The following is a 27,513-nucleotide window of genomic DNA, read 5'->3' as shown; positions in this document are numbered from 1 at the left end:
TTACCAGCAAAAATATTGTAATCAGATTACAGATACTTTTGAGAAACTTGGATTACTTTTAAATTCAGAAAGGAGTTTTGCAAAAAAAATAAATGATAGCTTTCTGTTTTCTCAATGACATTCAATTCAGCATCGAAAAAAGGTGCAAGTTTAAGTTTGTTCCACTTGAGCGAGTCTGACCACAAGTCAGAGACCACTATGATAACACACCAAATGCTTTTGATGGATCCTTTTTGTCTTCTTCTAATGCCTCTTAAAGGGAAAGTAATCCAAAAGTAACAAAGTAATCAGATTCCGTTACTGAGTTTGGGTAACTAGTAACTGTAACGGACTACATTTAGAAAGTAACCTTCCCATGCCTGTGTGTGCGCACGTGTGTGCAGGTGTGTGTTTTTGTGTTGGAGGGGTCTGGGTGTGCCTGAGAGCTCTTTGAAACCTTTTTTTGTTGAGCATTTGCACACCCATTGTGTAATAAAGTATTTACTAAAAGAACAACATTGCCTTTAATTTTTTCCAGTATGTCAAAACATGACTATTACAGCCCCCTCCCTTCAGGAATTTAAGGAATGTGCTATCTTATTGTTTGTAACAAGTACTAAGATGAATAAAGGTGTTATACAGTATGTGGGGTTGTTTGTGAATGGAAATTGGAACGGGTTAACTCTGTTTCAGCTATGAGAATTTAGAGAATGTATCTGTCCTCATCTGTCCCCTATCTGTTTTGCAATCCATGTTGACATACCATGCAGATAGCCTACATTGGTAAAGACACTCCTCCTGTGTTTTCACGTTACACACGTATTGTGGCTCTGTTGCTTAAACAAAACATCTGGAACAAATGATGTTTGAATTATGCAAAATGTAAATCAATATGAGCCCTTATTGTTTGTTTTCATTTAAAGAGATTATTCTTTCCAGAAGATTATGTACACTGCTCAAAAAAATAAAGGGAACACTTAAACAACACAATGTAACTCCAAGTCAATCACACTTCTGTGAAATCAAACTGTCCATTTAGGAAGCAACACTGATTGACAATAAATTTCACATGCTGTTGTACAAATGGAATAGACAACAGGTGGAAATTATAGGCAATAAGCAAGACACCCCCAATAAAGGAGTGGTTCTGCAGGTGGGGACCACAGACCACTTCTCAGTTCCTATGCTTCCTGGCTGATGTTTTCGTCACTTTTGAATTCTGGCGGTGCTTTCACTCTAGTGGTAGCATGAGACGGAGTCTACAACCCACACAAGAGGCTCAGGTAGTGCAGCTCATCCAGGATGGCACATCAATGCGAGCTGTGGCAAGAAGGTTTGCTGTGTCTGTCAGCGTAGTGTCCAGAGCATGGAGGCGCTACCAGGAGACAGGCCAGTACATCAGGAGACGTGGAGGAGGCCGTAGGAGGGCAACAACCCAGCAGCAGGACCGCTACCTCCGCCTTTGTGCAAGGAGGAGCAGGCGAAGCACTGCCAGAGCCCTGCAAAATGACCTCCAGCAGGCCACAAATGTGCATGTGTCTGCTCAAACGGTCAGAAACAGACTCCGTGAGGGTGGTATGAGGGCCCGACGTCCACAGGTGGGGGTTGTGCTTACAGCCCAACACCGTGGAGGACGTTTGGCATTTGCCAGAGAACACCAACATTGGCAAATTCGCCACTGGCGCCCTGTGCTCTTCACAGATGAAAGCAGGTTCACACTGAGCACGTGACAGACGTGACAGAGTCTGGAGACGCCGTGGAGAACGTTCTGCTGCCTGCAACATCCTCCAGCATGACCGGTTTGGCGTTGGGTCAGTCATGGTGTTCGGTGGCATTTCTTTGGGGGCCGCACAGCCCTCCATGTGATCGCCAGAGGTAGCCTGACTGCCATTAGGTACCGAGATGAGATCCTCAGACCCCTTGTGAGACCATATGCTGGTGCGGTTGGCCCTGGGTTCCTCCTAATGCAAGACAATGCTAGACCTCATGTGGCTGGAGTGTGTCAGCAGTTCCTGCAAGAGGAAGGCATTGATGCTATGGACTGGCCCGCCCGTTCCCCAGATCTGAATCCAATTGAGCACATCTGGGACATCATGTCTTGCTCCATCCACCAACGCCACGTTGCACCACAGACTGTCCAGGAGTTGGCGGACGCTTTAGTCCAGGTCTGGGAGGAGATCCCTCAGGAGACAATCCGCCACCTCATCAGGAGCATGCCCAGGCATTGTATGGAGGTCATACATGCATGTGGAGGCCACACACACTACTGAGCCTCATTTTGACTTGTTTTAAGGACATTACATCAAAGTTGGATCAGCCTGTAGTGTGGTTTTCCACTTTAATTTTGAGTGTGACTCCAAATCCAGACCTCCATGGGTTGATAAATTGGATTTCCATTGATTATTTTTGTGTGATTTTGTTGTCAGCACATTCAACTATGCAAAGAAAAAAGTATTTAATAAGATTATTTCTTTCATTCAGATCTAGGATGTGTTGTTTAAGTGTTCCCTTTATTTCTTTGAGCAGTATATATAAAATGGCATAATGTATTCACATGATTTCGAAATGAAATCTAACCATTAATGAGGATATAACCATACCGGTTGCTTGTACATAATGTTAACTCGCAGGCCTTACAAAATGTGAGTGGTGGCTGTATTAAATTCAAATAAGAGCTCTATAGGAACAAGCAAATAAAATGATTCTAACGTTTAAATGTTGACTGAGTTGTGTTAGTGATAAAGTGGTCTTACTGAATATTGTTACACCTGGAGAAAACAGAACCAATTCATTTGAAATGATTCCCAGTTCAATACATAATAACTTTAAATACATCAACACCAGTGAAGGCTCCTCAGAGGACGACCATCCTACTCAGTGAATTTCATACACATTAAACTAGAGAAATATTTAAAAAGTAATCCTTTTTAGATAAAAATATACTAAATATATACATATGTCACCAAACAATATACTAAAAGTACACTGTTTTGCAATAAGGACTACAGTAGCCTCAACTGCACTCTCTGGGGTAGCACCATGTAGCTGGAGGACAGCTAGTTTCCATCCTCCTCTGGTCACATTGACTTCAATGCAAAACCTAGGAGGCTCATGGTTCTCACCCCCTTCCATAGACTTACACAGTAATTATGACAACTTCCAATCTATCAGAGCTCTTGCAGCATGAACTGAGATGTTGTCCACCCAATCAAAGGATCTGAGAATGAATCTATTTCTGAAAGCATAAACTCCAGTTAACTAGCAATGCAGTGCATACAATGTGGTGAGTGGTTAACTCAAAGAGAGATTTCTAGTAGCTATGTTTCCTATGATATTAGCTAATGTGGTGATAATGATGTAGGCTATGTGTAGCGGTTAGCGGTTATGGTATGAAGGTTTAGCTTTTAGAGGTGTTTTTGCCTGGTCACAGACAGCTGTTGTATTGTGCATTGAAGTCCGCAAGCAAAGGGATAATGTGAGAGGAGGAATTATACAAGGAGCAAAGTGATGATGCTGTTTGCATGTGGCTGCTATGAAAGTAAACTGTGTGTGCGGGTGATCAGGGGTGTATTCATTCCGCCGATTCTGTTGAAAAACAATGTTACATCTAGACGTTCTGCTAGCGGAACACCTGCTCCAATATCCAATGATAGGCGTGGCGCGAATGACAAATTCCTCAAAAATCCAAAAACGTCAATTTTTCAAACATATGACTATTTTACACCATTTTAAAGACAAGACTCTCCTTTATCTAACCACACTGTCCGATTTCAAAAAGGCTTTACAGCGAAAGCAAAACATTAGATTATGACAGAAGAGTACCCAGCCAGAAATAATCAGACACCCATTTTTCAAGCTAGCATATAATGTCACACAAAACAAAACCACAGCTAAATGCAGCACTAACCTTTGATGATCTTCATCAGATGACACGCCTAGGACATTATGTTATACAATACATGCATGTTTTGTTCAATCAAGTTCATATTTATATCAAAAACCAGCTTTTTACATTAGCATGTGACGTTCAGAACTAGCATTCCCACCGAACACTTCCGGTGAATTTACTAAATTACTCACGATAAACGTTCACAAAAAACATAACAATTATTTTAAGAATTATAGATACAGAACTCATTTATGCACTCGCTATGTCCGATTTTAAAATAGCTTTTCGGTGAAAGCACATTTTGCAATATTCTGAGTAGATAGCATGCCATCACAGGCTAGCTATTTTGACACCCACTAAGTTTGACCCTCACCAAACTCCGATTTACTATTAGAAAAGTTTGATTACCTTTCCTGTTCTTCGTCAGAATGCACTCCCAGGACTTCTACTTCAATAACAAATGTTGGTTTGGTTCAAAATAATCCATAGTTATATCCAAATAGCGGCGTTTTGTTCGTGCGTTCAAGACACTATCCAAGGGTGACGAAGGGTTACGCGCCCCACGCGTTTCGTGACAAAACAATTCTAAATATTCCATTACCGTACTTCGAAGCATGTCAAACGCTGTTTAAAATCAATTTTTATGCTATTTTTCTCGTAAAAAAGCGATAATATTCCGACCGGGAGTCGTTGTTTTCGTTCAAAGACGAAAGAATAAAAACATGGGGTCGCCTCGTGCACGCGCCTCCAGTCTCTGTTGTCTGATCGACCACTATCAAAATGCGCTAATGTTTTTCAGCCAGGGCCTGCAAAGCCACCATTCAGCTTTTTGCCGCCTTCTGAGAGCCTATGGGAGCCGTAGGAAGTGTCACGTAACAGCAGAGATCCCTTGTTTTGGATAGAGATGATCAAGAAGGCCAAGAAATGGTCAGACAGGGTACTTCCTGTACAGAATCTTCTCAGGTTTTGGCCTGCCAAATGAGTTCTGTTATACTCACAGACACCATTCAAACAGTTTTAGAAACTTTGGAGTGTTTTCTATCCAAAGCTAATAATTATATGCATATTCTAGTTTCTGGGCAGGAGTAATAATCAGATTAAATCGGGTACGTTTTTTATCCGGCTGTGAAAATACTGCCCCCTATCCATAACAGGATAAACGGAAGCAAAAGGAATGAATCCGGGATAGACCTACCTGAATTTGTCCAATAGAAACTCTCCTCAAAATAGAACGTTTTGCAACAGTTTGGACTAATGATTACACCCCAGATCAGCTAGATGCGGGCAAGAGTGTGCAAGGCGGTATTGAATGTGTTACTGCTGTCACCTTGATCACTCCAACTTGTCTCTTGACATGTGCACCTACATTATAAACTTTAATTTGTAGGCTAGGTTGAAGCAACCTCATGATGGGTAAAGGGACAATTGAGTATCATGTACACACAGTGCAGTGCTATTGAATTTGACATATGAAATTACCACCAGTAAACTATTGATCTTACTGTATTCAGTATTCATCGATGTACAGTCGGATATTCATCACCATTTACATTTGGTTTACCAAGAGTTGTGAACATGGTGTTTAGAGAGTATAGCTGCATAATTTATTCTCACGTGTTGAGAGGAGTGCAGGAGGAGGGGGGCATCCAGCCAGGGTGGAGGTTAACAAGTTCCTCCTGTTCTGCCACATGAGTCTGGGGTCTGTCCCAAGCCTGCACATCCCCCCCATCTGCGCAGACTTTTCACGTATCCCTAAACGTTTTTGATGCCAGAATACATGCAGAATCAAAGGTTCTGTAATGGATTGTGAGGTCACTTAATGTCACAGAACAGATACTGTGTACGTTTTGATTAATGAACAGGGAGCTGCAAACGACTTCACTGAACTATGCAACTGAACAACAGCTGGATGTGTGTGACTTAAAGGTAAGAAGCGTATTATTGCTCCATCTTAGAAACTGTGGGGGAAATTATGTTTAAAAATATATATTTTTTCGAAGCTTTTTTCTATGTGTATTAATTCCCATTGATTGTTTTTTAAACATTTGTAGCGACGCAGCCAAGAGCCTTTGATGTTCAAGTAGCCTATTGGAGCTTTCACCGATGATGATGAGAACGAAACGTATTCAATCAGAACAAAATGTAACAAGTCTCCAAAATGGTTGATTCTGTTGATCCGTTGCATGCTTACTGATTCACAAGTGTTGTATTATATAAACTGTAGATTATTGCAGTCTTTAAGATAACACAAATAACAAAAACAGAAAGGAACTTATTGGGTCAGTATGTTTTACACGTTTCCCCGCTCCACGTTTTTCAGAACTGTTGCATCTCCTCATGAAGAAATGTGGCGAACATTTCTACACTCATTTAACTTGCAGATGTAAGGCTAACTGGTTTTCAAAAGAACGTGCATGTAATTCACGAGACGTAAAAGTAGCACCTTTTTTGAGGGGGATATTTCATTACGGACCCAGTCCAAATTGTCGACATTTCAGCCGCGTGATCCACCATACAATGTCAGCCCTCTGTTACCTATCCATTGACATATTTTGTCTATATTGTGCTAGATGTCCTTGGGTGATTTTATATTTTCTGCAGCCTTAATTATACGAGTCTAAAAACATATTGTTGGATGACTTACACTACCAGTCAAAGGTTTTAAAACGCTTACTCATTCAAGGGTTTTCTTTATTCTTACTATTTTCTACATTGTAGAATAATAGTGAAGACATCACAACTATGAAATAACACATATGGAATTATGTAGTAACCAAAAAAGTGTTAAACAAAACAAAAGACATTTTATATTTGTGGTTCTTCAAATAGCCACCCTTTGCCTTGATGACAGCTTTGCACACTGTCACACAGCACACAGCTTTGCACAATTAGTATGATATGTTACGTTTGGTATCATGTAAACGTCTGGCAACCCAAAGATTGTGTACTCGAATCTCATCACGGACAACTTCAGCATTTTAGCTAATTAACAACTTTTCAATTACTACTTTTGAGCTGCTTTTCAACTACTTACCATATTAGCTAACCCTTCCACTAACCTTAACCCTTTAACCTAACTCTTAACACTAACCTTAACCCCTAACCCTAATATCTGGCCTAGCTAACGTTAGCCACCTAGCTAACATTAGCGTTAGCCACCTAGCTAACATTAGCCTCAACAAATTGTAATGTGGAACATATCATACATTTTGCAAATTTGTAACATATTGTATGAATTTCAATTCATAACATATTGTACAAATTACAATTCCTAACGTACTATAATATTAATTGTAATTTGTAACATATCATACAAAATGGATGATGGATATCCACAAATTAATACATACTATATGATATGTCTCATATCATACCTACATTTACTATCTTACGTTTACCCCTTAGTCCAGTTTGGAACCAGACATGTGGCCAACATGGGCTCAGCAGCTGAAACAATGAAACTATACAATTAGCCTTTATGGAGTCAATAAATTATGCAACTTTATATCCTCCACATTCTTAGTTTAAAAAGTTATTTATTTATTTAGTTTCCATACAAAGATGTCATAGATATCGTGTGTTTGGTATCAGACTGAAATTCTGATTTAAAGGAAAATACCACTGGTATTTTTTTCATTATTACATTGTTGATATAGTGGCAAAATGTTTTGCATGTCAGCAGTCCAGTTTTCAAGATATAGAATTTTCAAGATGCAAAGTGATGATGATGCATTTTGCATCATGTGGTTGGTGACCAAAAAACCCCGAAAAAACAAAACAACCTAAATATAGTTTTGAGTGGATTTTTCCTTTACGTACTGACATTAACTGACATTCATCAATCAAAACATGATTGCCGTTTGTTGCTACATACTTAAGTAAATTTCAGAGAATTGCTGTTAAACTAATGGAGGGTAGCCAAGTCAAGTGCCTAATGGAACCAAAGCTGCAGAGATGTGTTTCTATAGGAAGTGTTTTAGAGCAGCACATGCCACGGGCTCAGAGAGGTCACAATAGCAGATGGCAGCTAGGGTCTGAAGTTAATATTGTAATCGCCCCGAGTTATCCCTGACACCCTGGCAGTGAACACATCCTCTCATGGACTCCTAGGTCAATAACCCTGTCGCCTCACTGTTCTGCTTGGGCCGGGGGAGTAAAGTATTTCAACACACACATCAGCAGTGACTAGTCTTGTTTGTAGGCTGAGTCCTCAACAAATGCTGAATGGGCTGGACATGTTTCAGACCCAGACCCAGAGAAGATGTCTGAGGTGTTTTTGTTGATGCCTGTTAATGATTCTGAGCCACCTTTTGACTTATTCATAGAGTCTTAGCTAGTATATGTGCTTCTCCTTGTGTTCTACAACAGTGTAACTGAAGTGAACTGAACAGCTTCTTCAACAACCAGTGCAATCCCATGCTGGGTGTGACTGTGTGAGGCTGTCTGTCTGCGAGGTGTCCCTGGGTCTTGACTGAGAACAGGAGAAAAACAGAGGGAACAGAAAAAGGATCTGAGCATGGTTCATGCCGTGGCTATGGCTCAGGGGAAAAAGAGACCAGCGGTCCCCCCTCCTGATGGGGGCTGGGGCTGGATGATTGTGGCCGGTTGCTTCTTGGTCACTGTCTGCACACGTGCCGTCACCAGGTAAGTCTGGCAGGAAGAGAGGGTCATGGAGTTCCCCTGGCTTGGTCCTGACACAACTCAGAACTGTGGAGTGATAAGCCTGTGTGTTTATTTTACAGTATAAGTGGGCGTCCCATCAAATCAGACTATTATCTTTTTTTTTTACATGTTTGAGTACAGTTAAGTTTGTGGGACAATTTCAAACAAAACTTAACCATACTATCAGGTATGAAGGTAGGACCCAGATGCAGACCACGTCGAATAAACAATAGTTTAATATTCTAACAGGGGCAGGCAATAGGCAGGACAAGGCAGGTAGGGGTCAGTAAACCAGAGGTGGGTCAATGGTACCGGGCGGCAGGCAGGCAAAGGGTCAGGGTAAGGCAGAGGTCGGTAATCCAGAGGGAGGCAAAGGTACAGGTCGGCAGGCAGGATCAGGGTCAGGCAGAGTGGTCAGGCAGGTGGGCTCGGAGTCAGGACAGGCAAGGGTCAAAACCAGGAGGGCGAGAAAAGAGAGACTGAAAAAAGCAGGAGCTGCTCTCGGCCATGGGACCGTCGGGGACTTCTGGGATGACTCGGAGGCGAGGTGGAATCCCTGGACGTGCGAGTGAAATCGAATTTCCTCTCCATCCGTCGTTCCCACAATTGCCCATCGATGCGGATGGTCAAAGCGATGAGGGAGTCAAAATCTGTGGGTAACTCCCAAGCTGCAAGCTTGTCCTTAACCTCCTCCGAGACGCCGTGCAGGAACATGTCGAACAGTGCTTCCGAGTTCCACTCACTCTTCGCTGCCTACGTACAGAAATCCACGGCATAGTCGGCCACAGTGCGGGATTAGCTTCCGGGCAGCTTCTCTCTCGGAGAACGAGGCATCAAAGACCTTCCTCCCCTCTCCCATGAACCCCTCCAGGCTCGCGCATATTGCCGGCTGCTGTTCCCATACGGTGGTAGCCCAGGTGAGAGCCCTTCCAGACATAAGCGTGATGAGGTAGGCTATTTTGGAGCGATCAGAGGGGAAGGAGGAGGGCTGAAGCTTGAAAATGAGGGCACACTGAGCTAGAAACGCCCGACAGGTGCTTGGCTCTCCATTAAAGCATTCCGGCTCCTGGGAAGGTGAAGTGGCCAGTGGGGCGGCACTGCTAACTGCCGAGTTGCTGAGGGGTGGTGGGGTTACCACCGTGGTAGGCTGCCCCCCAGATGACCCGCGGAATTGCTTCAGCAGCATGTCCAAATCAAATTTTATTAGTCACATGCGCCAAATACAACAGGTGTAGACCTTACAGTGAAATGCTTACTTACCCCTAACCGACAGTGCAGTTTAAAAAATATGGATAAGAATAAGAGATAAAAGTAACAAGTAATTAAAGAGGAGCAGAAAAAATATAACAATATATACAGGGGGGTGCCGGAGTCAATGTGCGGGGTCACCGGTTAGCTGAAGTAATATGTACATGTAGGTAGAGTTAATTAAAGTGACTATGCATAGATGAGGGGGGCAATGTGAATAGTCTGGGTAGCCATTTGACTAGATGTTCAGGAGTCTTATGGCTTGGGGGTAGAAGCTGTTTAGAAGCCTCTTGGACCTAGACTTGGCTCTCCGGTACTGCTTGCCATGTGGTAGCAGAGAGAACAGTCTATGACTGGGTTGGCTGGAGTCTTTGACAATTTTCAGGGCCTTCCTCTGACACCGCCTGGTATAGAGGTCCTGGATGGCAGGAAGCTTGGCCCCAGTGATGTATTGGGCCATTCGCACTACCCTCTGTAGTGCCTTGTGGTCGGAGGCCGAGCAGTTGCCATACCAGGCAGTGATGCAACCAGTCAGGATGCTCTCGATGGTGCAGCTGGAGAACCTTTTGAGGATCTGTGGACCCATGCCAAATCTTTTCAGTCTCCTGCGGGTTTTGTTGTGCCCGCTTCACGACTGTCATGGTGTGCTTGGACCATGTTAGTTTGTTGGTGATGTGGACACCAAGGAACTTGAAGCTCTCAACCTGCTCCACTGCAGCCCCGTCGATGAGAATGGGGGCGTGCTCGGTCATCCTTTTCCTGTAGTCCACAATCATCTCCTTTGTCTTGATCACGTTGAGGGAGAGGTTGTTGTCCTGGCAATACACACGGCCAGGTCTCTGACCTCCTCCCTATAGGCTGTCTCTTTGTTGTCGGTGATTAGGCCTACCACTGTTGTGTCATAGGCAAATTTAATGATGGTGTTGGGAGTCGTGCCTGGCCGTGAGCATGCACCCCTGAGGGGCCCCTGTGTTGAGGATCAGCATGGCGGATGTGTTGTTACCTACCCTTACTACCTGGGGGCAGCCCGTCAGGAAGTCCAGGATCCAGTTGCAGAGGGAGGTGTTTAGTCCCAGGGTCCTTAGCTTATTGTTGAGCTTTGAGGGCACTATTGTGTTGAACGCTGAGCTGTAGTCAATGAGTAGCATTCTCACATAGGTGTTCCTTAACTCCAGGTGGGAAAGGGCAGTGTGGAGTGCAATTGAGACTGCATCATCTGTGGATCTGTTGGGGCGGTATGCAAATTAAGGTGGGTCTAGGAGTGGGTCTAGGAGTGGGTCTAGAAGTGGGTCTAGGGTTTCTGGGATGATGGTTTGATGTGAGCCATGACCAGTATTTCAATGCACTTCATGGCTACAGACGTGAGTGCTATGGGTCTGTAATCATTTAGGCAGTTTACCTTAGTGTTCTTGGGCACAGGCACTATGGTGGTCTGCTTATAACATGTTGGTATTACAGACTCGGACAGAGAGAGGTTGAAAATGTCAGCGAAGACACTTGCTAGTTGGTCAGCGCATGTTCGCAGTACATGTCCTGGTAATCTGTCTGGCCCTGCAGCCTTGTGAATGTTGACCTGTGTAAAGGTCTTCCGGTACAGCTGGTGATCTCATGCATGTTTCATGTTATTTGCCTCAAAGCGAGCATAGAAGTAGTTTAGCTCGTCCGGTAGGCTCGTGTCACTGGGCAGCTCTTGGCTGTGCTTCCCTTTGTAGTCTGTAATGGTTTGCAGGCCTTGCCACATCTGACGAGCGTCAGAGCCGGTGTAGTACGACTCGATCTTAGTCCTATATTGACGTTATGCCTGTTTGAGGGTTCGTCGGAGGTTATAGCGGGATTTCTTATAAGCTTCCAGGTTAGAGTCCTGCTTCTTGAAAGCGGCAGCTCTAGCCTTTAGCTCAGTGCGGATGCTGCCTGTAATCCATGGTTTCTGGTTGGGGTATGTACGTACGGTCACTGTGGGGACGACGTCATCAATGCACTTATTGATGAAGCCAATGACAGATGTGGTGTACTCCTCAATGCCATTGGAGGAATCCCGGAACATATTCCAGTCTGTGCTAGCAAAACAGTCCTGTAGCTTAGCATCTGCTTCATCTGACCACTTTTTTATTGATCTAGTCACTGGTGCTTCCTGCTTTCATTTTTGCTTGTAAGCAGGAATAAGTAGGATAGAATTATGGTCAGATTTGCCAAATGGAGGGTGAGGGAGAGCTTTGTATGCATCTCTGTGTGTGGAAAATAGGTGGTCCAGAGTTATATTCCCTCTGGTTGCAAATTTAACATGTTGATAGAAATGAGGTAAATCTGATTTAAGTTCCCCTGCATTAAAGTCCCCGGCTACTAGGCGCGCTGTCTCTGGGTGAACATTTTCTTCTTTGCTTATGGCGGAATACAGCTTATTCAATGCTATCTTGGTGCCAGCCTCTGACTGTAGTTAGATGTAAACAGCTACAAAGAATATAGACGAAAACTCTCTCGGTAGGTAATGTGGTCTGCAGCTTATCATGAGAAACTCTACCTCAGGTGAGCAATGGCTCAAGACTTCCTTATATATCGTGCACCAGCTGTTGTTTACAAAAATACATAGACCGCCGCCCCTTGTCTTACCAGATGCCTCTGTTCTATCCTGCCGGTACATCGTATAACCAGCCAGCTGTATGTTGATATTGTCATTGTTCAGCCACGACTCCGTGAAGCATAAGATGTTACAGTTTTTAACGTCCCATTGGTAGTTTAATCTTCCTAATAACTCATCCATTTTATTGTCCATAGATTGCATGTTTGCGAGCAGAATTGAGGGGAGTGGAGGTTTATTCGATCGCCTCCTACTCCTCAGAAGGCAGCCTGCCTTCCGGCCTATCTTTCTCTGCATACTCTTCACGCAGATCACTGAGGTCGGGGCCTGTTCCCGAGGGAGCCGTATATCCTCGGACTCGTCAGAGTCGTGAAAGAAGAAAAAGGATTCTGCTAGTCTGTGGTGAGTAATCGCAGTCCTGATGTCTAGAAGTTATTTTCGGTCATAAGAGACGGTAACGGCAACATTATGTACAAAAGTAGTACAAAAAATAAGTTACAAACAATGCAGATAAACGAACAAAAAAACACAATCAGTTGGGGACACGTAAAACGTCTGCCTTCTGCTCCGGCGCCCGGTCATGGCGCTCAGCCTACGTTTGGACATCCTCCATCAGCCCACGAAGCAATTCCTCGTGCCTACCAATGGGGGCTCCTTGGGAGGAGATAGCGTTGCGCAGCTGGTCCGGGTCTGCTGGGTCAGTCATGGCCAGTTTGTACTCTCAGGTATGAAGGTAAGACCCAGATGCAGACCGCGTCGAATAAACAATGGTTTAATATTCCAACAGGGGCAGGCAATAGACAGGTCAAGGTAAACCAGAGGTGGGGCAACGGTATCGGGCGGCAGGCAGGCTCATGGTCAGGTTAAGGCAGAGGTCGGTAATCCAGAGGGGGGTAAAGGTACAGGTAGGCAGGCAGGATCAGGGGCAGGGGCAGGCAGAGTGGTCAGGCAGCTGGGCTCGGAGTCAGAACATGCGAGGATCAAAACCTGGAGGGCGAGATAACAAAGACTGAAAAAAGCAGGAGCTGAGACACAAAACGCTGGTTGACTTGAACAAACAAGACGAACGGCAACAGACAAACAGAGAACACAGGTATAAATACACAGGGGATAATGGGGAAGATGGGCGACACCTGGAGGGGGGTGGAGACAATCACAAAGACAGGTGAAACAGATCAGGGTGTGACACAAACTTGATGCAGGCTATCCATCCATTCTATAATGGTGGGCTATGTATTTAGTGTATGAGTTGAAGGGTATTCAAAAATCCGTATTATCTTACACAGAAACGTTGTACATCCTTTTCAATATAATTATTTTCAAACAATAGCACGGTTATAGTATGATAAAAATGTTATTACATATGATGTAATGTTTATTTTATATGATGTGGGACTGGAAAAAAATGCTCGTAACGTAAAGAACGTTATTGTCACGACTTCCGCCGAAGTCGGCTGCTCTCCTTGTTCGGGCGGCGTTCGGCGGTCGACGTCACCGGTCTTCTAGCCATCACCGCTCCACTGTTCATTGTTCCATTTGTTTCGTCTTGTTTCCCCGCACACCTGGTTTGCATTCCCTAATCACACTACATATATATTCCCTCTGTTCCCCCCATGTCTTTGTGTGGAAGTGTTTTTGTTACATGTTTCGTGTTACGCGCCAGGCTGGTTTTCCCCGGGTACCGTGTTGTACCAGAGTGTGTTGAATTGTTTATACTTATGCATTATTGTGACTGTTGTCACGCTTTGCACTTTTGCCATTTGGCTGGAGGTTTTTGACACAGTTGCGTCCGTCTGTTGTTACTTCTGCCAAATAAAGTGTGCGCCTGATCACAACTCTCCTCTCTCCTGCACCTCCTCTCTCCTGCACTTCTTACCAGTAGCACACAACCTGACAGTTATAAACCATTTCTCATACTTTGAAAATAACGGTTCTGTTCGGGAACAGTAAAGATCACTTTTGTTTCCGGTTCTGTTTCCTGAACCGGTTCAAAACCGTGTATGTAATATACATTACCAGTCAAAAGTTTTGACACACCTACTTATTCAAAAGTTTTTTTATATTTCTGCAGTGATAGTGAAGACATCAAACCATATGGAATCATGTAGTAACCAAAAAAGTGTTAAACAAATCAAAATATATGTTATATTTGAGATTCTTCAAAGTAGACACCCTTTGCCTTGATAAAAGCTTTGCACACTCTTGACATACTCTCAACCAGCTTCATGAGGTAGTCACCTGGAATGTATTTCAATTAACAGGTGTGCCTGTTAAAGGGTGGCTACTTTGAAGAATCTAAAATATTGTCACGGCTGTCAAAAGGAGAGGACCAAGGTGCAGCGTGTGTGTAGTTCCACATTTGATTTACTCTGTGAACTATGCAATACATCAAATAACTGAATAGACAAAACAACAAACCGTGACGCAGAGGAGAAACAAACACTACTCAAAAATAATCACCCACAAAACCCAGGTTAGAAAAACCCCTACTTAAGTATGATCTCCAATTAGAGACAACGAGGACCTCTAATTGGAGATCATCCCAAACAAATCAACATAGAAATACAAAAACTAGAACCTAAGAACATAGAAATAGAACACATAGAATAAACCCCCCTGTCACACCCTGACCTACTCTACCATAGAAAATAACAGCTTACCATGGTCAGGACGTGACAAATATAAAATATATTTTGATTTGTTTAACACTTTCTTGGTTACTTCATGATTCCATATGTGTTATTTCATAGTTTTAATGTTTTCACTATTATTCTATAATATTAGAAAAAAGTTAAAATAAGGAAAACCCTTGAATGAGTAGGTGTGTCAAACTTTTGACTGGTACTGTAGGTCAACTCTATATATAGTGCAACTTGGACTGAGTATGACATGAGAACAAGACTTACTAAAGTGACAAGAGGTATCTTCTGCCATCACACTCTCCAGTTCAGGTTACACTGGTGGCCTGGTAAACAACCTGCAGATCAGTAGCAGGTCTTCAGTATAGGACTACAGTGAAGCACTACAAACCCTGACTGAGGATGGTTGTGTTTGAACATTTCCTCTAAAATGTAGTTTTTCAAGGTTTCACAATGTTTCAAGTTTTGTTACCGAGTGTACCCTCTAGAGTCTAAGCCCTGTCTAAGCTGGGGGAGGAGGGTTCTAAGCTAACATATGGAATTATTTTAAGAGGGCCATACCAAAGATCATTTAGCTATTTTATTTAGAATTTTAGAACCCCTTAAGGTATAAAAAAATATATACTGCTCAAAAAAATAAAGGGAACACTTAAACAACACATCCTAGATCTGAATGAAAGAAATAATCTTATTCAATACTTTTTTCTTTACATAGTTGAATGTGCTGACAACAAAATCACGGCTCAGTAGTGTGTGTGGCCTCCACGTGCCTGTATGACCTCCCTACAACGCCTGGGCATGCTCCTGATGAGGTGGCGGATGGTCTCCTGAGGGATCTCCTCCCAGACCTGGACTAAAGCATCCGCCAACTCCTGGACAGTCTGTGGTGCAACGTGGCGTTGGTGGATGGAGCGAGACATGATGTCCCAGATGTGCTCAATTGGATTCAGGTCTGGAGAACGGGCGGGCCAGTCCATAGCATCAATGCCTTCCTCTTGCAGGAACTGCTGACACACTCTAGCCACATGAGGTCTAGCATTGTCTTGCATTAGGAGGAACCCAGGGCCAACCGCACCAGCATATGGTCTCACAAGGTGTCTGAGGATCTCATCAAGATACCTAATGGCAGTCAGGCTACCTCTGGCGAGCACATGGAGGGCTGTGCGGCCCCCCAAAGAAATGCCACCCCACACCATGACTGACCCACCGCCAAACTGGTCATGCTGGAGGATGTTGCAGGCAGCAGAACGTTCTCCACGGCGTCTCCAGACTCTGTCACGTCTGTCACATGTGCTCAGTGTGAACCTGCTTTCATCTGTGAAGAGCCAATCTTGGTGTTCTCTGGCAAATGCCAAACGTCCTGCACGGTGTTGGGCTGTAAGCACAACCCCCACCTGTGGACGTCGGGCCCTCATACCACCCTCATGGAGTCTGTTTTTTGAGCAGAGACATGCACATTTGTGGCCTGCTGGAGGTCATTTTGCAGGGCTCTGGCAGTGCTTCTCCTGCTCCTCCTTGCACAAAGGCGGAGGTAGCGGTCCTGCTGCTGGGTTGTTGCCCTCCTACGGCCTCCTCCACGTCTCCTGATGTACTGGCCTGTCTCCTGGTAGCGCCTCCATGCTCTGGACACTACGCTGACAGACACAGCAAACCTTCTTGCCACAGCTCGCATTGATGTGCCATCCTGGATGAGCTGCACTACCTGAGCCACTTGTTTGGGTTGTAGACTCCGTCTCATGCTACCACTAGAGTGAAAGCACCGCCGGCATTCAAAAGTGACCAAAACATCAGCCAGGAAGCATAGGAAAAGAGAAGTGGTCTGTGGTCCCCACCTGCAGAACCACTCCTTTATTGGGGGTGTCTTGCTAATTGCCTATAATTTCCACCTGTTGTCTATTCCATTTGCACAACAGCATGTGACATTTATTGTCAATCAGTGTTGCTTCCTAAGTGGACAGTTTGATTTCACAGAAGTGTGATTGACTTGGAGTTACATTGTGTTGTTTAAGTGTTCCCTTCATTTTTTTGAGCAGTATATATACAAAAATTATTGAATGAAACATTGAATTTGGCATTTCTGCTATTAACCAATATAAACCCATTGAATGACAGATTCACTACATGGAAGTTTGTTCTGAAGTGTCTGTCTTATATCTGAGAGATATAAGAATGAGAAGACTGATTTTCGGGATGTCTCATGGACTGAAAAACATGCTCTAGCTCTGCCACCTTTAATTGCAGATGCTGAAGGGCAATATTGGCGGATGCAGTGGATTGAGATGCAGCAAAAAAACACATATCTCTAGTTAAACAGACGGATTTTGATGGGGAAATTTTGTTATTATGTTAATTGGATTTCCTCGGGAGCACGACCATTGTAGGCCAAGGGTTAAATGGGGTTTAATGAATTGCATTACTGAAAAAACGAGTTCAGTCAGGTTGCCTGTTGGGTGAGGGATAAAGAAGGAGATTATAGTCTCACATTTCCATCATGCAATCCTTTGTGTAGAACAGAATTAGAAAACAATCAAACAAGGAAGAGCATGTTTGTCCCTCCAACATTATTAAATAATTTGTAAACTGATTTTGCCGGCTCAGATTCTCACCTTGAGCCTTTACCCTATTGCACGTTGTGACTCTGCCAGAGATAATCTAAAGTAGTAATTGGTCAGAATTGGAAGGAATGGGGGAAATTCCACCAAGGGTTTGAAAGTAACCCAAGGTAATAAATCTAGGCAGTGAACTCCTGTTCCTCAGCTTTCTTGATATGCATCAGTGATCCTGAGGTTCTTTTAGGTCTAGTGAGTGAGTTTAAACCCCTAAAACAGCTGTAGCAGACAGCGTGCGTACACATTTTTGTGTGTGCGCGTGTGAGGAAACAGCAGGCTGACGGAGGCCTGCCGTGCGATAGGTCCCCCATGTGCGTTCTCTGGCCAGTGCTGGAGAGGACATGAAGATCAGGTGGCCGTCAGATTCACACTGAGTGATTTGTCCCTTATCGTCTGCATGGTGCTAGTCCTGTACAGTTTGTACAGGTGCAGCCTTGCTGCAGACTCAGACGGAGGAGCTTGTGGCTCATTAACCCCCAAGCAGGTGTTCTTCCCACACGTCCCAGGCTTTTTACAGCTCTCCCCTCAGCTCCATGATTACACAATTCATTACAATTGCATCACTCCCTCTGACCACTCAGGTCAACACCATGTCTAGCTGGAGAAGAGTAATTACATAATTGAAGAAACCTCAGTGTGTTCCGAGAACATGTGCTGTATACACTCAGAAGTGTGTGTGTGTGTACCACAGGAGGTTGGTGGCACCTTAATTGGGGGGGACAGACTAGTGGTAATGACTGGAGTGAAATCAGTGGAATGGTATCAAATACATGAAACGCATGGTTTCCAGGTGTTTGATGCCATTCCATTTTCTCCGTTATGGCCATTATTATGAGCCGTTCTCCCCTCAGCAGTCTCCTGTGGTGTATGTGTGTGTGTGTGTGTGTGTGTGTGTGTGTGCACCATTGTAGCATGTCAAATTTGTGTCAAAACAAACCACTTGGAAAAATATACCTATTTGAAATATGCAAGATGGTTGTTATTTGTCATGATTTTGCCTCATCTTGAGCCTTTTCTTCTGTTCCAGATGCATCTCCATCTTCTTTGTGGAGTTTCAGATGTACTTTGGAGCGGACTGTTCAGGGACAGCCTGGATCCACAGTCTGGTGGACTGCACCACTATGCTGTGTGGTAAGTCATCATGGCCCTCAGTCAAGTGCTGCTTCAGCAACAGTGATCTGGTTGCACACTGGGCCTGGCATTGGCTTGCAGCGTGTGGTCTAGACAGGTTGCTCAATGCCCAGGGTAGTGATAAAATGAATTTGGTTCATTGGATGTAAACATAAAAGCTGTTGAAGGACTAAGGAGAAGTTAAATCAGTTTGACAACTAAGACAACTAGGTGTGATATGTGGTGCATCATTTCACTTCCAATTAGGACACATGATCAATCAATCAAATGTATTTATAAAGCCCTTCTTATATCAGCTGATGTCACAAAGTGCTGTACAGAAACCCAGCCTAAAACCCCAAAGAGCAAGCAATGTAGTCGTAGAAGCACGGTGGATAGGAAAAACTCCCTAGAAAGGCTGGAACCTAGGAAGAAACCTAGAGAGGAACCAGGCTATGAGGGGTGGCCAGTCCTCTTCTGGCTGTGCCGGGTGGAGATTATAACAGAACATGGCCAAGATGTTCAAATGTTCATAGATGACCAGCAGGGTCAAATAATAATAATCACAGTGGTTGTAGAGGGTGCAACAGGTCAGCACCTCAGGAGTAAATGTCAGTTGGCTTTTCATAGCTGATCACTCAGAGTATTTCTACCGCTCCTGCTGTCTCTAGAAAGTTGAAAACAGCAGGTCTGGGACAAGGTAGCATGTCTGGTGAACAGGTCAGGGTTCCATAGCCGCAGGCAGAACAGTTGAAACTGGAGCAGCAGTACGACCAGGTGTACTGGGGACATCAGGCCAGGTAGTCCTGAGGCATGGTCCTAGGGCTCAGGTCCTCTGAGAGAAAGAGAGAGAGAGGGAGAAAGAGAGAGAGAATTAGAGAGAGCATACTTAAATTCACACAGAACACTGGATAAGACAGGAGAAATACTCCAGATATAACAGACTGAAGACAATGTAATGTAAATGTGCTTTTTACAATCACACAGCAAAGTTACAGTATGCTTCAGTTGATAAAGTCACAAGCCGCTGACTGGCAGTGTATAACTCAGCCAACCCATCGGTCAGTTTTTGCTGCTTCTCTTAGATTAGGATGTTTAACCCCTCTTACATAGGAGAGTAGGGATGTTTTGGTTATTTTAGTTAGTCTCACCCAACTCTCCAGAATACACTGCTTTCTCTCATCTCCACCATGGAGATCTTCCTTGGATCTTTTGGACATGTTGATTGCCCTTTAAAAACCTTTTTGGTTGGAGGCATAGGATTGTTTCTTGTCAGTTTGTACACATTAGTGCAGTAGTATTTAAGAACAAAGTACTGACAATCCCTTGTCTGGCTAAAGTAGACAGAGAGAGGAGGTTGCTTCTTTCCCTGTCGATTTAGCTCTTGAGAGAACAATGTTAGCAACACACAGACGTTAGCGACACACAGAGAACATCTTGAAATACCAAAACAGTGTTACAACACTATGACCCAAAGCATACGGAGTTTGTTTATTTTGCTTGCACCCAGTGAAATGTGACACTATGATAGAGACGGTAAAGCAATGTAAAAATAGACCTTTATGCTGACTCGTATCAGCCTTTATCAAGACTGACTTAGGTAACATGTTTAGGTAGGCGTATGCCAAGGCCAGTCAGTATGGGTCACAGAGGACTGCTGCGGATCACAAACCTCTCTCATGGTCTTGTATTAACTCACAGTATCAATGGTCCAAAGTGACATACATATCAGTAAATGTTAATTTGCAACTATTTAATATGTGTTGAAACTAGCAGTGGGGTATCTTTTTGGAGCTGAACTTTTTGCTGAATTGGTGTTACTCCCTCTGTTCCTGTATCTGCATGTGTTAGTTCATGTCAAGGTGTGAGAGCTGTGTTAAAAGTCAAGAACTGGTTTGTCCTCATATTACACCCTACACTATGACACATAAGCTTTTCAGTTATCAACCTGGATGTGTATTTTTTCCCCTGCTCTTTTTTACTCAGCATATTACTCATCATACTTGTCAAATCAGAGTACAAGATGAACTTGGCATTGTACACCAACCACAAATCATTAATGATACACCACCTGTCTTTGGCAGAGTTAAAACAACTAAGAACATACTGTACTGAGTTCTGTAAGACTGTGTTCCGGAAACTATGTGCTCGGATCCAGTAACTAGTGGTACGAAACATTATATTCACAGTTTGCAATGTAACAATTTGAATAAGAGCGTTCAGAGTTAAATCCACGACTCCTACTCATTAATTATCCTACTGCCAAAAAAAAAAACAGAAATGTGAAAGCACAGAGTTTCAGCCCGAGCCTGATATTCTGAAAATTGATTAGGGCAGCCGGGGCTGGGTTTAGGCTTCCACAACCTTGTAGGCTATGTGGCAGTTGCTGTGGTGAAACAGAAAGAGAACGTGCATCTGTAGTCTATCCTTTTCTCTGCTATGATAGACAACATGCAACTCTCTCTCCATCGTGGCACTTCAACATTTATCTAAAATGATTTAATATGCCTTTTAGTTGTCTTTTTTTATTGTAGGATTGTTCTGGTATGCAGCATTATTTGCGGTTGAATATATGACACGTTGTTGGCGGTAGAATGCTGGCCTATAGAGCGCAGACGGGAACGCATCTGCGGTTTGATAAAAACCGACAGTAGCCCATTTAAGCCACCACATGGAAAACCAACTGAAATCTGTTCGGGAACATCAATATTGTCGATATAGTCTACCATAACCAATCCATACAGTATATGCATAATAATGCAGTCCACAGTCAAAGATGATAGGCCTGCTAGAGTTTGTTTCAGTAGCCTAGACTAATTATTTACCAAAGACCTCTTAAATCTGTGTGTTTTTATGTTTTGTTGCGGTGCGTAATATGCGGTAGGGCTATATATTGTACAAACGTTACGGCACAATCATGTTTTGTAATTTAGGCTTGGGCTCATAAAATATTTTTTATGTAAAATATTTTTTATGTATGGCTCTGGTAGGGTCTCATAATTTTTTTTATGTAGGGCTCTGGTAGGGTCTCATATTTTTTTTTAATGTATGGCTCTGGTAGGGTCTCATAATTTTTTTTTATGTATGGCTCTGGTAGGGTCTCATAATTTTTTTTAATGTATGGCTCTGTAGGGTCTCATAATTTTTTTTAATGTAGGGCTCTGGTAGGGTCGGGCTTGAATTGTCCGACCAGATCAAAGCTCTTTGCATATGGCATTTTTTTTCTCATGCGTTCCCGTACCTCAGAGCCATCAAGCCATCCCCTCTCACAAGCACTGACTGTACTACTGTAGTGCAGCAGACAATCCCATATTAACATGTATACTTTGTTGTGATTGACAGCTCCTCTAGGCAGCTTCATTGGGAACCGTCTGTCGTGCCGCATCGCTGTGATCCTTGGTGGCTTTCTGTCCTCCATCGGCCTGGTCCTCAGCTCTTTCGCAACCAGCCTGGAGTACCTGTACCTCACCCTGGGGGTCCTCACAGGTGGGTCCCCCCCAATGACTGTACAGTGCATTCGGAAAATGGATTAAATGGTTTTTCCCCCTCACCAGTCTACACACAATACCCCATAATGACAAAGCAAAACCATTTTCTTTGTTGTTTTTTTTGTTGCAAATGTATCATAAAAAATAACGGAAATATCACATTAACATAAGTATTCAGATCCTTTACTCAGTACTTTGTTGAAGCACCTTTGGCACGATTACAGCCTCAGGTGTTCTTGGGTATGACACCACAAGCTTGGCACACCTGTATTTGGGGAGTTTCTCCCATTCCTCTCTGCAGATCCTGTCAAGCTCTGTCAGGTTGGATGGGGAACGTCGCTGCACAGCTATTTTCAGGTCTCCAGAGATGCTCATCCGTGCTCTGGCTGGGTCACTCAAGGACATTCAGAGACTTGTCCCGAAGCCAGTCCTCCATTGTCTTGGCTGTGTGCTTAGGGTTGCTGTCTCGTTGGAAGGTGAACCTTTGCCCCAGTCTGAGGTCCTGAGCACTCTGGAGCAGGTTTTCATCTAGGATCTCTCTGTTCTTTGCTCCGTTCATCTTTCCCTTGATCCTGACTAGTATCCCAGTCCCTGCCACTGAAAAACTTCCCCACAGCATGATGCTGCCACCACCATACTTTACCATAGGGATGGTATTGGCCAGGTGATGAGCGGTGCCTGATTTCCTCCAGACGTGAAGCTTGGCATTCAGGCCAAAGTGTTCAATCTTAGTTTCATCAGACAAGAGAATCTTGTTTCTCATGGTCTGAGAGTCCTTTAGGTGCCTTTTGGCGAACTCCAAAAGTTTGGCCGGGTGGCCAGCTCTATGGAAGAGTCTTGGTGGTTCAAAACTTCTTCCATTTAAGAATGATGGAGGCCACTGTGTTCTTGGGGACCTTCAATGCTGCAGACATTTTTTGGTACCCTTCCCCAGATATGTGTCTAATTTAATCCATTTTAGAATAAGGCTGTAATGTAACAAAATGTGGAAAATGTGAAGGGGTCTGAATACTTTCCCGAATGCACTATATATATATGAATGGACAAAGCCATCAAACATGTGACACCATTCATTCCTATGTGAAGACTCAATAGCGCATTTGAAGCCGAGGAAATCGGTTGAGATGGCGTCTCATGTAGGAGATTTATGTGTACACAACATGCGCAGTTTGAGCTAATCCAGGAAGTGACGTTGCAGGCTAGCTCAGTGCTGTCCCCTTTATGGCACTTTAAATCCAATGTATTATTATTATTATTATTATTATTATTATTATCATCATTAGGGCCCCTATAAATCATGCAAATCATGTAATTCAGGGACACTGTGTAGACATACCAAAAACAAAAGGGATGTCTAGTATGTCTCATGAAAAACCAACAAAAACCTTATCGTCTTTCGATTTACAGGTATTGGATTTGCCCTCTGCTACACCCCTGCCATAGCCATGGTGGGCTCATATTTCTGTGAGAGGAAAGCCCTGGCGTACGGGATCGCCATGTCAGGCAGTGGCATCGGGACCTTCATCCTGGCCCCTGTCGTCCAGATGCTCATAGAGCACTACTCATGGCGTGGGGCCCTGCTCATCCTAGGGGGTGTTGTTGCCAACCTGTGTGTCTGTGGGGCATTACTGCGCCCTATCACTCTGAAAGAAGAAGAGGAGGCTCATGGTCCAGTCCCATTGGACACAGAGTGTGGATATGGGGTGAAAGCTCCGGTGGTGAGCATGTTAGAGGAATCACTGGCGATCAACAACAACAACAACAACAGCCACCGCTGCTTCTGCTTCCAGTCCATGCAGGAGTACTGCTTCCTGCTCATGCCTGAATTCCTGATGCTGGCAGTGAGCTTCTTGTTCCTAGCCAGTGGCTGCAGCCTGCCCTTTGTCTACCTGGTTCCGTACGCACTGGACGTGGGTGTGAGCCACCACCAGGCCGCCTTCCTCATGTCCATCCTGGGGGTCATAGACATCGTGGGGAACATCACCTTCGGCTGGCTCGTAGACAGAAGGTAAGCCAAAGTTTTAAAGATGTTGTTCCATTGAGTATGCCAACATAATATAGGTATTTTCATTCCATGAATAGTGCCTCAGTCCCCCATTTTTACATTTTACATTTTAGTCATTTAGCAGACGCTCTTATCCAGAGCGACTTAATAGGCCGGCCTTCCTTTATTAGGACCGGAAGACAGGTTCAAACTTACCTTTATTCGAACCAGAAGACAGGTTTAAAACATACCTTTATTCGGACTGGAAGACAGGTTTAAAACATACCTTTATTCGGACTGGAAGACAGGTTTAAAACATACCTTTATTCGGACTGGAAGACAGGTTTAAAACATACCTTTATTCGGACTGGAAGACAGGTTTAAAACATACCTTCATTAGGACCGGAAGACAGGTTTAAAACATACCTTCATTAGGACCGGAAGACAGGTTCAAAACGTACCTTTATTTGGACCGAAAGACAGGTTCAACCTTTATTTGGACTGGAAGACAGGTTCAAAACATACCTTTAATGGGACTGGAAGACAGGTTCAAAACCTACCTTTATTTGGACCGGAAGACAGGTTCAACCTTTATTTGGACCGGAAGATAGGTTCAAAACATACATTTATTTGGACTGGAAGACAGGTTCAAAATGTACCTTTATTCAGACTGGAAGACAGGTTTAAAACGTACCTTTATTAGGAACTGAAGACAGGTTCAAAATGTACCTTCATTTGTTGCGTTGTGTCTTTCTTTAGGTCTTTGTGTGAAAATGAGAAGCTATGCATTAACATAGATATGGGTCCAGCCTTTTCTTATCCAGTACAGATTCATATTCAGAGTGTTTAACAGTCACATGTAGAGTTTTCAGTCATTTCTTGTAATCTCACCTTTTCGTGAACTGTTTGTCACCCAGTTTTACTCTAACGAAATGGAGCTGTTACCCAATTGTATCTTGAAGATAAAGCTGGTTTCCCCTGACAAGCCATTGGATGTTAAGCCGCCGATCGTTCAGATGGTCAATATGAAAAATCTGTGTTTTTAGACTGATTGTGTCCACTGTTTTTCTCACCCCCAGGTGCCTGAAGAAGTATCGTATTGTGTGCTACATGATAACAGTGGGCATGGAGGGACTGTGCTGCCTCTTTATCCCTCTCCTGCGGACGTTCACCCTGCTGGTGCCTTTCTCTGTGTTTTATGGGTACTTTGATGGCGCCTACGTTGCCCTCATACCTGTGGTGACCTCGGACATTGTGGGGACACATAACCTCTCCTCCGCCCTAGGGATTGTCTACTTCCTACATGCCATCCCTTACCTGCTCAGCCCTCCAATAGGAGGTAAGTACTAACCAATCGTAGAACAGGAGGTGTACAAAAGAGATAGCGGTAAATGTCTCCACGTTTGCTGATCGCAAAAGTGGTCTTTATGAAAGCTTTTAGTGGTACAAGACCACATTTGCAAGCTGTAAACAATTAGTAGAAATGTAACTTCTTTCTGGACCTCCCTTATACTCCCTCTGATCAAGTAGAGCAAGCCTGCTGGTCTCTTTGAACTAAATCAACAGAAAACAATCTCACTTAGAGTAACCTTATGTAATTCTAAAGTGACCCAATTATTCAGTCCTGATTCTGAAATGATTTGTAGTTGCTGACTAAACCTATTCCTGGACTAAAAATATATTTCAATGGAGAACTTCCATCTGTGTCTGGGAAACCGGCCTGAAGAGTACATAATTGATGTTTCATTGGTCAATTAATGACCAATGTTGCAAATGTTTACCTTTGGACGATAATGTTTTGTCAAGGATGTATCTTGGCATGAACAATCCACCATCAATGCTTGATTGGTCAATTAATGGCAAAAGTTGCAAATGTTCACATGATGTTACTTTGAAAATATTGTTTCATGTATGCACAAATGTTACATTAAGTGCAGCAATAGTTTGTTAAATTACACACCAGTGTACTTTCACTGAATAAAAATGATTAATTATGAATGTATTAACACATGCATTAGTCAGGAAGTCCACAAGACATGTGTTTTTTTCTTCCATCCATCAAGTGAAAGCCAAAGTGAATGTTCATACCCCATTCCTCCTCCTCCTCCCTCTGTAGGCTGGCTGGTTGACACCACAGGCACCTACACGGCCACCTTCTTCCTCAGTGGCTTTGCCCTCATCTCCAGCTCCCTGGTCATCAGCACGGTGACGGGGATACGCCACTGTCGCAGGACCCAAAAGCACAGAAACAAAAATAAAAACATAGACCCCAAACAGGAGCTTTGCCGATCAGACTTCTACACAGCCTCAAGTAAAGATGTGAACCCTTCAGTCAACACAGCAAATTCTTAACATTGAACGCTTTTGTGTAGTTATGCATTTGTTTTGTTGGAATACCAAAGTACATTGAAGATTATGAGAAACGGTCATCGATTGGTACACATAATCTAGCGTGATAGTTCAGAATTGGGAATGACTTTCCTCAGATGCTAAATGGACACTAAATGGAAGGTAAATAATTATGCCGTATCAAGATAAACTTTAGCCAAAATATGGACTTAAAATAATCTCTCTATCATGCCTGTGATGTTATTGCACATTTTATGTGCCTTTCTCTTTTAGGGTTGACAAGACTGCCAATATAAATATAACTAAGGAAGTTGATCAATTTTAATATCACTGAAGATTCTGACAGGGTTATAGCGCCTTTCTGTAATAGATTATTTCTGAAGATGACAATCTTCATGTTGTTTTGTAACACCTTATATTGACAAGAGAGGGCAGTCATGATCAAAGGCCAGTGTGGGATGGCTCCTTTGTAAAAGTCTATTCACAGCTGAAGGCGGATTTTTCTTGAGCAGATGGTCAGGGAAGACCAAAGAGATATAGTATTTGACTCAAACAGAATCATTTCAAACCTTGATTACAATGGGACACGAATACATATGCCACTCTATGCGTGGGTGTCACGTCCTGACCCTTGTAAGATGTCATTTTCTATAGTAGAGTAGGTCAGGGCGTGACAGGGAGTGTTTTGGGTGGTTTTCTATGTTTTCTATTTCTATGTTGTTGTTTTTTTTGGGTTGATCTCCAATTGGAGGCAGCTGGTCCTCGTTGCCTCTAATTGGAGATCATATTTAAATAGGTTTTTTTCCATCTGTGTTTGTGGGCAGTTATTTTCTGTTTAGTCTCTGTACCTGACAGAACTGTATTCTGATCGTTTGCCGTTTATTATTTTGTCTTTAGTATTTTTGAGTTAATAAATATCATAATGAGCACTCAACACGCTGCGCTTTGGTCCCCTCTATACGACAACCGTTACAGAACTGC

The 27,513-nt window shown here is 43.4% G+C and overlaps 1 protein-coding gene across 3 annotated transcripts; it reads left to right on the top strand.

The window, feature by feature from the left end:
• Positions 1-5,543: 5,543 nt before the first annotated feature.
• On the top strand, positions 5,544-27,466 carry LOC106578965 (monocarboxylate transporter 12-B). Of its 3 annotated transcripts, XM_014158294.2 has the most exons (8): positions 5,544-5,794; positions 8,237-8,512; positions 12,551-12,755; positions 18,629-18,732; positions 22,054-22,197; positions 23,607-24,207; positions 25,263-25,522; positions 26,300-27,466. In XM_014158294.2, exons 4-8 carry the CDS (start codon positions 18,660-18,662, stop codon positions 26,533-26,535), a joined length of 1,314 nt encoding a protein of 437 aa, XP_014013769.2. In that variant the 5' UTR covers positions 5,544-5,794; positions 8,237-8,512; positions 12,551-12,755; positions 18,629-18,659; the 3' UTR covers positions 26,536-27,466. The 3 variants fall into 3 exon arrangements, with proteins under 3 accessions (XP_014013769.2, XP_014013768.2, XP_014013770.2); XM_014158293.2 differs by lacking the exon at positions 12,551-12,755; XM_014158295.2 differs by lacking the exons at positions 8,237-8,512; positions 12,551-12,755.
• The last annotated feature ends 47 nt before the right edge of the window (positions 27,467-27,513 follow it).

Source organism: Salmo salar, chromosome ssa19, assembly GCF_905237065.1.
Source record: "Salmo salar chromosome ssa19, Ssal_v3.1, whole genome shotgun sequence".
In the NCBI taxonomy this organism is placed as follows: domain Eukaryota; kingdom Metazoa; phylum Chordata; class Actinopteri; order Salmoniformes; family Salmonidae; genus Salmo; species Salmo salar.
This window is presented reverse-complemented; position numbering and strand designations above follow the sequence as displayed.

Bases quoted from the DNA above. Each gene is read 5' to 3' on its own strand.
- LOC106578965 (XM_014158293.2), top strand. From the start codon at position 8,385: ATGGTTCATGCCGTGGCTATGGCTCAGGGGAAAAAGAGACCAGCGGTC. The intron at 22,198-23,606 runs GTGGGTCCCCCC...TTCGATTTACAG, and splicing joins CACCCTGGGGGTCCTCACAG to GTATTGGATTTGCCCTCTGC. The intron at 25,523-26,299 runs GTAAGTACTAAC...CTCCCTCTGTAG, and splicing joins GCTCAGCCCTCCAATAGGAG to GCTGGCTGGTTGACACCACA.